At 67.9% G+C, this 10,500-nt stretch overlaps 2 protein-coding genes and 1 long non-coding RNA gene across 3 annotated transcripts; 1 reads left to right on the top strand and 2 right to left on the bottom strand.

Moving 5' to 3' along the window:
• On the top strand, nucleotides 1–3,903 carry QPRT (quinolinate phosphoribosyltransferase). The gene is given in 5 exon segments (XM_066984185.1): nucleotides 1–834; nucleotides 837–863; nucleotides 866–927; nucleotides 1,774–1,905; nucleotides 3,545–3,903. Coding segments are annotated over 5 exon segments (1,263 nt in total). The 5' UTR covers nucleotides 1–8; the 3' UTR covers nucleotides 3,761–3,903.
• Nucleotides 3,904–3,920: 17 nt separating this feature from the next.
• Nucleotides 3,921–4,273, bottom strand: LOC136787076 (uncharacterized). Its single transcript, XR_010826808.1, has 2 exons — nucleotides 4,129–4,273; nucleotides 3,921–4,034 (listed from the first exon to the last, which is right to left on the bottom strand). It is a non-coding gene; the product is annotated as an uncharacterized lncRNA (long non-coding RNA).
• Nucleotides 4,274–4,607: 334 nt separating this feature from the next.
• On the bottom strand, nucleotides 4,608–9,994 carry LOC136787070 (myosin regulatory light chain 11-like). Its single transcript, XM_066984198.1, is given in 8 exon segments — nucleotides 4,608–4,803; nucleotides 4,805–4,827; nucleotides 5,354–5,402; nucleotides 6,791–6,869; nucleotides 6,965–7,069; nucleotides 8,465–8,540; nucleotides 8,809–8,898; nucleotides 9,920–9,994. Coding segments are annotated over 8 exon segments (504 nt in total). The 5' UTR covers nucleotides 9,923–9,994; the 3' UTR covers nucleotides 4,608–4,724.
• Nucleotides 9,995–10,500: the final 506 nt, after the last annotated feature.

Raw genomic sequence — 10,500 nt, 5'->3', positions numbered from 1 at the left:
ACCCCTCTATGGGGCAGGACCCATCCATGGGGCAGGACCCATCCATGGGGCAGAGCCACTCTATGGGGCAGGACCCATCTATGGGGCAGGACCCATCTATGGGGCAGGACCCATTGTTGAGCCACATCTATGGGGCAGGACCCATCCATGGGGCAGGACCCATCCATGGGGCAGGGCCCATCCATGGGGCAGGACCCATCCATGGGGCAGAACTCATCTATGGGGCAGGACCCATCCATGGGGCAGGGCCTATCCGTGTGGCAGGGCCCCTCTATGGGGCAGGACCCCCACCCCACCCGGCGCCGCTCTGGCCCCTCTTCCCACCCCCTCTACGCTCCGCAGGCTCCCCCGATGGCCACCGAGCCCCCCGCCGGCCCCCCGCCGCCCCCCGCCCTGGCGGTGCTGCTGCCCCCGCCCGCCTCCGCTCGCTGGCCCGCGCCTGGCTGGAGGAGGACGCCCCCGGCCCCGACCCGGCCGCCCTGACCGTGGGGCTGGCCCCACGGCGCGCCCACCTCCTCTGCAAGTCCCCCGGGGTGCTGGCGGGCGCCCCGTTCGCCGACGCCGTGTGGGGCGAGGCGGGCTGCGCCGTGGGGTGGCGGGTGCCCGAGGGCGCCCCGCTGTCCCCGGGGACGGTGGTGGCCGAGGTGCGAGGGCCGGGGGCCGGGGTGCTGCTGGCCGAGAGGGCGGCGCTCAACGCCCTGGGGCGCTGCAGCGGGGTGGCCACGGCGGCCGCCCGGGCGGTGGCGGTGGCCCGCGGGCGAGGGTGGCCGGGGACGGTGGCCGGCACCCGCAAGACGACGCCGGGCTTTCGGCTGGTGGAGAAGTACGGGCTGGGCGTGGGGGCGCCGACCCCCACCGCCACGACCTGGGGGGCTGCTGATGGTGAAGGACAACCACCTGCTGGCCGCACGCAAGCCCCTGGCGCAGGTTGGGGGCCGGGGGGGCGGCCCCACGCGTGGGGGCGGGGACCCACATATTGGGGGGGGGGACCCACGTATTGGGGGGTGACCCACATATTGGGGGGGGGACCCACATATTGGGGGGGACCCACATATTGGGGGGTGACCCACATATTGGGGGGACCCACATATGGGGGGGACCCACATATTGGGGGGGGACCCACATATTGGGGGGGACCCACATATTGGGGGGGACCCACATATTGGGGGGGACCCACATATTGGGGGGTGGGGACCCACATATTGGGGTTGGGACCCACATATTGGGGGGGGTGACCCATATATTGGGGGGGACCCACATATTGGGGGGTGACCCACATATTGGGGGTGACCCACATATTGGGGGGGGACCCACATATTGGGGGGGGGACCCACATATTGGGGGGGACCCACATATTGGGGGTGACCCACATATTGGGGGGGTGACCCACATATTGGGGGGTGACCCACATATTGGGGGGACCCACATATTGGGGGTGACCCACATATTGGGGGGTGACCCACATATTGGGGGGGACCCACATATTGGGGGGACCCACATATGGGGGGTGACCCACATATGGGGGTGGGGGGTGACCCACTGGGGGGGTGAGGGGGAACCCTTTGTTTTAGGGGGGAGCCCCATTTTGGTTGGGGGTTTTGGCCCCCATGGCCCCATGTCCCCAGTGTCCCCAGTGTCCCCGTAGCCCCCAGGGTCCCCATTCTCCCCTCTTGTCCCCATCGCCCCCCTTGTCCCCGTTGTCCCCATTACCCCCAGTGCCCCCAGTGCCCCCAGTGCCCCCAGTGCCCCCCGTGTCCCCCCCCGTGTCCCCAGGTGGTGGCCGAGGCCCGGCGCGCCGCCGGCTTCACCCGGCTGCTGGAGGTCGAGTGCGGCTCGGCGGCCGAGGCCCTGGCGGCGGCGGAGGCCGGCGCCGACATCGTCCTCCTGGACAACTTCACCCCACAGGTAGGCGGCGCGACCCCCAAGTGTGGGGCGACCCCCAAGTGTGGGGTGACCCCTAGGTGTGGGGTGACCCCCAAATGTGGGGCGACCCCCCAAGTGTGAGGCACCCCCAAATGTGGGGCGACCCCCCAAGCATGGAGTGACCCCCAAATGTAGGATGCCCCCCAAGTGTGGGGCGCCCCCCAAGTGTGAGGATGCCCCCCAAGTGTGGAGTGACCCCCAAATGTGGGACGCCCCCAAGTGTGGGGCGACCCCCAAGTGTGGGGTGCCCCCTAGGTGTGGGGTGACCCCCCAAATGTGGGGCAACCCCCAAATGTGGGGCGACCCCCAAGCGTGGAGTGACCCCCAAGTGTGGGGTGACCCCCAAGTGTGGGGTGCCCCCTAGGTGTGGGGTGACCCCCCCAAATGTGGGGCGACCCCCAAGTGTGGGGCGACCCCCAAGTGTGGGGCACCCCAAGTGTGAGGCACCCCCAAGTGTGGGGCGACCCCCAAGTGTGGGGTGCCCCTAGGTGTGGGGTGACCCCCAAATGTGGGGCGACCCCTAAGTGCGAGGCACCCCCAAATGTGGGGCGACCCCCCAAGCATGGAGTGACCCCCAAATGTAGGATGCCCCCCAAGTGTGGGGCGCCCCCCAAGTGTGAGGATGCCCCCCAAGTGTGGGGGTGACCCCCAAGTGTGGGGCACCCCCCAAGTGTGGGGCGACCCCCAAGTGTGGGGCCCCCCCCAAGTGTGGGGTGACCCCCAAGTGTGGGGCACCCCCCAAGTGTGGGGGTGACCCCCAAGTGTGGGGCACCCCCAAGTGTGGGGCGACCCCCAAGTGTGGGGCCCCCCCCAAGTGTGGGGTGACCCCCAAGTGTGGGGTGCCCCCTAGGTGTGGGGTGACCCCCCCAAGTGTGAGGCACCCCCCAAGCGTGGAGTGACCCCCAAATGTGGGACACCCCCAAGTATGGAGCCGCCCCCAAGTGTTGGGTGCCCCCAAGTGTGGGACAACCCCCAAGTGCGAGGCGCCCCCCAAGTGTGGGGCGACCCCCAAGCATGGAGTGACCCCCAAATGTGTGGCGACCCCCAAGTGTGGGGCGACCCCCCCAAGTGTGGGGCACCCCCCAAGTGTGAGGCACCCCCCAAGTGTGGGGCGACCCCCAAGTGTGGGGTGACCCCCAAATGTGGGATGCCCCCCAAGTGTGGGGTGCCCCCTAGGTGTGGGGCGACCCCCAAGTGTGGGGTGCCCCTAGGTGTGGGGTGACCCCCAAATGTGGGGTGACCCCCAAGTGTGAGGCACCCCCCAAGTGTGGGGCGACCCCCAAGTGCGAGGCGACCCCCAAGTGTGGGGCGACCCCCAAGTGTGGAGTGACCCCCAAATGTGGGACACCCCCCAAGTGCGAGGCGCCCCCAAGTGTGGGGCGACCCCTAGGCGTGGAGTGACCCCCAAATGTAGGACACCCCCCAAGTGTGGGGTGACCCCTAGGTGTGAGGTGACCCCCAAGCGTTGGGCGCCCCCCAAGCGTGGAGTGACCCCCCAATGTGGGACGCCCCCCAAGTATGGAGCCGCCCCCAAGTCTGAGGCACCCCCAAGCGTGGTGGGACGCCCCCAAGTGTGGGGCGCCCCCCCCCAAATGCCGTCCTTGCCCCCCCCCTCCCCCAGGCGCTGGCGGCGGCGGCGGCGGCGGTGAAGGCGTCCCACCCGCGGGTGAGGGTGGAGGCGAGCGGCGGCATCACGGAGGCCGCCCTGCCCCGCTTCCTGGCGCCCCACGTCGACGCCGTGTCCATGGGGTGCCTGACCCACAGCGCCCCCGCCCTCGACTTCGCCCTCCGCGTCCTGCCCGCGGACGGGGACGGGGACGGGGCCGGGGGGTGCTGAGAGGCCCCAAAAACGAGGGGACCCCCCAAGGTCCGTCTTTGGGGTCCTCCCACCCCTCTCCCATGAGAAGGGGACCCCAACACCCGGCCTTGGGGGCACCCCAAAACAAGGGGACCCCCCAACGTCCCTCATTGGGGTCCTCCCACCCCTCTTCCATGAGAAGGGGACCCCAACACCCGGCCTCGGGGGCACCCCAAAACAAGGGGACCCCCCAAGGTCCACCGTTGGGGTCCTCCCACCCCTCTCCCATGAGAAGGGGACCCCAACACCCGGCCTCGGGGGCACCCCAAAACAAGGGGACCCCCAACGTCCCTCTTTGGGGTCCTCCCACCCCCGTCCCGTAACGAGAGGGGACCCCAATACCCAGCCTTGGGGGCACCCCAAAACAAGGGGACCCCCCAACGTCCGTCTTTGGGGTCATGCCATGACAAGGGGAACCCCAAAACCCAATCCTGGGGACACCCCAGGGCGAGGGGACCCCAACGTCCACCCCTCTGGGGCCATCCCAACCCCCACCCCATGACAAGGGGACCCCAAGAGGACCCCAGGGTCCATCTTTGGGGTCACCCCAACCCCACCCCGTGACAAGGGGACCCCACCCCGTGACAAGGGACCCCCCCCAATGCCCAACTTGGGGTCACCCCATGGCGAAGGAACCCCCAAGGGGACCCCAAAACTCATCGCGGGGCCATCCCACCCCATCCCGTAACAAGGGGACCCCACCAGGGCCCCAACATCCCCTTTTGGGGTCAACCCATGACAACGGGACCCCAAAATCCCCCCCCCCCTTTGGGGCCACCCCCCAGCGCTGGGACCCCCCCCCCCAATAAACCCCCCCAAAGCCAACGGCTGGAAAAAAGCTGCTTTATTCCCAGCGGGGGGCCCCCGGGGGTTTTGGGGGGTCTCGGGGTCAGGGGTCCCACGGGGGGGGGTCCCACGGGGGGGGGAGGTCCCACGGGGGGGGTCACTCGCCCTCCTTGTCCTCGCCGTGGGTGATGATGTAGCAGATGCTCTTGTAGTCCACGTTGCCGGCCACGTCGGGGGAAGGCGGCCCACATGTTCTTGATCTGGGGGGGACCCCGGGATTAAATTGGGGGGGGGGGGGGGGGGCCGGGACGCCCCCGTAAATCACCACGGGGGGTGGGAGGGGGATTTGGGGGGGGGTCCAAGGGGTGTTTAGGGGAGCGGGGGGGGGGGGGCATTGGGCAGTACGGGGGGGATTTGGGGTCTCTGGGGGGATTTGGGGGTGCCGGGGGGGGGGTTTGGGGTCCTGGGGGGGGATTTTGGGGTCCTGGGGGATTTTGGGGTTCTGGGGGGGATTTTGGGGTCCTGAAGGGATTTGGGGGGGGTCCCAGAGGGGATTTTGGGGTTCTGGGGAGGATTTTGGGGGGGAGTCCCAGGGGGGATTTGGGGTCCTAGGGGTGTTTGGGGGGCATGGGGGGTCTTTAGGTGGCATAGGGGGATTTTGGGTCCGGGGGGGGAATTTTGGGGGTCCCAGGGGGGATTTGGGGTCCAGGGGGGGATTTGGGGTCCAGGGGGGATTTTGGGGTCCCAGGGGGGATTTTGGGGGGCGGGGGGGGAGGGGGTCCTCACCTCCTCGTGGGTGAAGCGGTCGCACTGGGTGGTCAGGAGCTCCTCCAGGCTGGGGGGGGGACGGAGGGGACGGGGTCACCGCCTGCGCCCCCAAATGTCCCCGATGCCCCCCCGGGGCCCCAAATGTCCCCCCAATGGCCCCATGACCCCCCATGACCTCTGATGACCCCAACGTCCCCGATGCCCCCCCCATGTCCCCGTGACCCCCATCCCCCCATGACCCCAATGCCCCCATGACCCCAAATGTCCCCATGACCCCTGATGACCCCATGACCCCAATCCCCCCATGACCCCGCTGTCCCCCAAATGACCCCCTAACCCCAATCCTCCCCGTGACCCCAATATCCCCCCAATGTCCCCAAGACCCCTGATGACCCCAATCCCCCCATGACCCCAATCCCCCCATGACCCCAAATGTCCCCACGACCCCTGATGACCGCAATGTCCCGCCAATGACCCCGCTGTCCCCCCATGACCCCGCTGTCCCCCCGATGACCCCCTGACCCCAATCCCCCCTGACCCCAATCCCCCCCATGACCCCAATCCCTCCATGACCCCAAATGCCCCCATGACCCCTGATGACACCGCTGTCCCCCCGATGACCCCGATGTCCCCCGATGTCCCCATGACCTCAATCCCCCCCATGACCCCAAATGCCCCCATGACCCCAAATGTCCCCATGACCCCTGATGACCCCATGACCCCAATCCCCCCATGACCCCAAATGCCCCCCAAATGACCCCCTAACCCCAATCCTCCCCGTGACCCCAATATCCCCCCAATGTCCCCAAGACCCCTGATGACCCCAATCCCCCCATGACCCCAATCCCCCCATGACCCCCGACGACCTCGATGTCCCCCGACGACCCCGCTGTCCCCCTGATGTCCCCCTGACCCCAATCCCCCCATGACCCCAATGTCGCCCAATGTCCCCATGACCCCAATCCCCCCATGACCCCTGACGACCTCGACCTCCCCCCGATGACCCCCACTGTCCCCCCCATGACCCCGATGTCCCCCAATGTCCCTCTGACCCCAATCCCCCCCATGACCCCGATGTCCCCCAGTGTCCCCATGACCCCAATCCCCCCATGACCCCAAATGCCCCCATGACCCCCGATGACCCCGCTGTCCCCCCGATGACCCCCTAACCCCAATCCCCCCCATGACCCCCAATGTCCCCCAGTGTCCCCATGACCCCAATCCCCCCATGACCCCAGATGCCCCCATGACCCCCGATGACCCCGCTGTCCCCCCGATGACCCCCCTGACCCCAATCCCCCCCATGACCCCAATATCCCCCCAATGTCCCCAATCCCCCCATGACCCCAAATGCCCCCATGACCCCAAATGCCCCCATGACCCCAAATGCCCCCATGACCCCCGACGACCCCGCTGCCCCCGACGACCCCCGCTGCCCCCCCCGCCCCCACTCACAAGCTCTTCTTGATGGACCCCTTCCCATCGGGGTCCAGCACCTTGAAGGCCCCCATGATGACGTCCTCGGGGTCAGCGCCTGCGGGGGGGGGGGGGGGGGGGGGAAGTGACGTCACCGAGCGCCGCGATGACGTCACCGCTGTGACGTCACCGCCGGGGGGGGCGGGGCCTCACCCTTGAGCTTCTCGCCGAACATGGTGAGGAAGACGGTGAAGTTGATGGGGCCGCTCGCCTCCTTGATCATGGCGTCCAGCTCCTCGTTCTTCACGTTCAGCCGCCCTGAGAGGGGGGGCGGAGCCTCAGGCCACGCCCACCGGCCACGCCCACGTCCAAGCCACGCCCCCTTTTGCTGCAGACCCTGCCCCCCAAAAATCCCATTCCCACCAGGTGCGCCTTCTCCAAGCCACGCCCCCTTTATCCCAAACCACGCCCCCTTCCCCCCAAACCACGCCCCTTTTATCACAAGCCCCGCCCCCTTCGCTTTAAGCCCCGCCCCTTTTCTCTAAGCCCCGCCCCTTTCGCTGTAAGCCCCGCCCCTTTTCTCTAAGCCCCGCCCCTTTCGCTGTAAGCCCCGCCCCTTGCCATCACCTCCGGCGCCGCAGCACCAGGACCTTTCCCTCTAAGCCCCGCCCCTTTCCTTAAGCCCCGCCCCTTTCCCTAAGCCCCGCCCCTTTCCTTAAGCCCCTCCCCCTTTCCATAAGCCCCGCCCCTTCTCTCTAAGCCCCGCCCCTTTCTCATCTAAGCCCCGCCCCCTTCTCCCAAAGCCCCGCCCCTTCCCTCACGCCCCTCCCCCTCCACAAGCCCCACCCATTCGCTATCACGCCCACTATAAACCACGCCCCAGCGCGCCACGCCCCCACGGGGCCACGCCCCCAAATAGGCCACGCCCCCAACAGACCGCGCCCAAATAAACCACGCCCAAATAAACCACGCCCCCAATACACCACGCCTCGATATACCACACCCCCAACGGCCACGCCCCCAATAGACCAGGCCCCCAATAGACCACGCCCCCAAGAAACCATGCCCCCAACAAACCACGCCCAAATAAACCACGCCCAAATGAACCAGACCCCAATATAACACGACTCGATATGCCACACCCCTAATGGCCACGCCCCCCGGGGCCACGCCCCAATAGGCCACGCCCCCAATATACCACACCCCAATATACCACACCCCCATAGACCCTACCCCCATAGACCCTGCCCCCATAGGCCACGCCCCAATATACCACGCCCCCAAAAGGCCACGCCCCCAACAGGCCACGCCCCCAACAGGCCACGCCCCCAACAGGCCATGCCCCTATAGGCCACGCCCCCAACAGGCCACGCCCAAATAAACCACGCCCGAATAAACCACGCCCGAATACACCAGACCCCAATATAACACGCCTCGATATGCCACACCCCTAACGGCCACGCCCCCTGGGTCCACGCCCCCAGAGGCCACTCCCCCAATAGGCCACGCCCCAATAGGCCACGCCCCAATAGGCCACGCCCCCAATATACCGCACCCCAATATACCACACCCCCATAGACCCTGCCCCCATAGGCCCTACCCCCACAGGCCATGCCCCAATACACCACGCCCCCACAGGCCACGCCCACACGGACCACGCCCCCACAGGCCACGCCCCCTATAGGCCACGCCCCCACAGGCCACGCCCCCTACCCATGGCCGCGAAGGTCTCCCGCAGGTCGTCCTTGTCGATGATGCCATCGCGGTTCTGGTCGATGACGGTGAACGCCTGCGGGGGGGGGGGGGAGGGACAAAAATGGGGAGGGGGGGGTTAAAGGGGGGTGGAGGAGGGGTGAGGGCCGCAAAGGCTCATGGGAAACCCCCCCCCCTTTTTTTGGCCCCCCCCCCAAGGAGACAGCTGCGTCCCCCAAGGCGCCACCCGATCCGCACAGGGACAGGTGCCGCGTGCCGGAGGGGGAGGGGAGGGGGGGGGCTGACCCCCCCCAAAATAATCTGCCCCCCCCAGTGACGTCATCACCCGGGGGGGGGGGGCTCACCTCCTTGAACTCCTGGATCTGGGTCTGGTCGAACATGGAGAAGACGTTGGAGGAGCCCTCGGCCGCGCGGCGCTTCGCCTTCTTGGGGGCCTGGGGGGGCACAACGGGGGGGTCGGGGGGGGGATTTGGGGGGGGGGGGGATTTGGGGGGGATTTGGGGAGATTGGGGGGGATTTGGGGGAATTGGGGGGGATTGGGGGGGAATTGGGGGAATTTGGGGGGATTTGGGGGGGATTTGGGGGGATTTGGGGGGGATTTTGGGGGATACGGGGGGGGATTTGGGGGAGATTGGGGGGGATTAGGGGGATTGGGGGGGAGCTGGGGGGGTTTGGGGGGGTTTGGGGGATTTGGGGGGGGGGTTGGGGGGGATTTGGGGTCTCAGAGGTCCCTGAGGGGCTCGGGGGGGGCAGGTTTGGGGATCTGGGGGGGGATTTAGGGGGTGGGGGGGGGATTTGGGGGGTCCCTAAAGGGACGGGGGGGGCAATTTGGGGTCTGGGGGGGCAATTTGGGGTCTTGGGGGGGTAATTTGGGGTCTGGGGGGGCAATTTGGGGTCTTGGGGGGGGTAATTTGGGGTCTGGGGAGGCAATTTGGGGGTCTTGGGGGGCAATTTGGGGTCTGGGGGGGCAATTTGGGGTCTGGGGGGGTAATTTGGGGTCTGGGGGGGGCAATTTGGGGTCTGGGGGGGCAATTTGGGGTCTTGGGGGGGGGGTCTGGGGGGGGCAATTTGGGGTCTGGGGGGGCAATTTGGGGTCTGGGGGGGCAATTTGGGGTCTGGGGGGGTAATTTGGGGTCTGGGGGGGTGATTTGGGGTCTGGGGGGGCAATTTGGGGTCTGGGGGGGGGGTCTGGGGGGGCAATTTGGGGTCTGGGGGGTAATTTGGGGTCTGGGGGGGCAATTTGGGGTCTGGGGGGGCAATTTGGGGGTATTTGGGGGGGCAATTTGGGGTCTGGGGGGGTAATTTGGGGTCTGGGGGGGTAATTTGGGGTCTGGGGGGGCAATTTGGGGTCTGGGGGGGGATAAAAGGACGGGGGGGGGGGGCACCAAGGGGTCCAGGGGGGTGTCCAGGGGGGGTCCCGGGGGGGTCCCGGGGGGGTCGCCCCCCCCCACTCACCATGGTCGCCGTCGGCCGCTGGTGGGGGCCGGGGGCGCGGGGGGCGCTTTTATTGCCCCGGGGGCGGGGCCGGGCCCGAAATAGCCCCGGGGGGGGGGGGGAGGGGGGGTGGGGGGGGAGGGGAGGGGGGGGGGGGGGGAGGGGAGGGGTGCCCCCCCCCCCCCGGCGCCTTGAGGGTCCGGGCAGCTCCTGATAAGGAGCGGGGCTAAAGATAGCGCGGCCCCACGGCCCAGTGCTCCCAGTATGGAAGGGGGCCGGCCCAGTGCTCCCAGTGCCCCTTGGGGGCAATCCCAGGGCTCCCAGTATGGAATGGGGGCCGTCCCAGTGCTCCCAGTGCCCCTTGGGGTCAATCCCAGTGCTCCCAGTACAGAATGAGGTCAATCCCAGTGCTCCCAGTACAGAATGGGGCCAATCCCAGTGCTCCCAGTATGGAATGGGGCCAATCCCAGTGCTCCCAGTATGGAATAGGGGCAATCCCAGTGCTCCCAGTATGGAATGGGGCCAATCCCAGTGCTCCCAGTGCCCCTTGGGGTCAATCCCAGTGCTCCCAGTACAGAATGAGGTCAATCCTAGTGCTCCCA

Source organism: Anser cygnoides, chromosome 28, assembly GCF_040182565.1.
Source record: "Anser cygnoides isolate HZ-2024a breed goose chromosome 28, Taihu_goose_T2T_genome, whole genome shotgun sequence".
Taxonomy (NCBI): domain Eukaryota; kingdom Metazoa; phylum Chordata; class Aves; order Anseriformes; family Anatidae; genus Anser; species Anser cygnoides.
The sequence above is the reverse complement of the archived record's forward strand: the minus strand, read 5'-3'. Positions and strand labels throughout refer to the sequence as shown.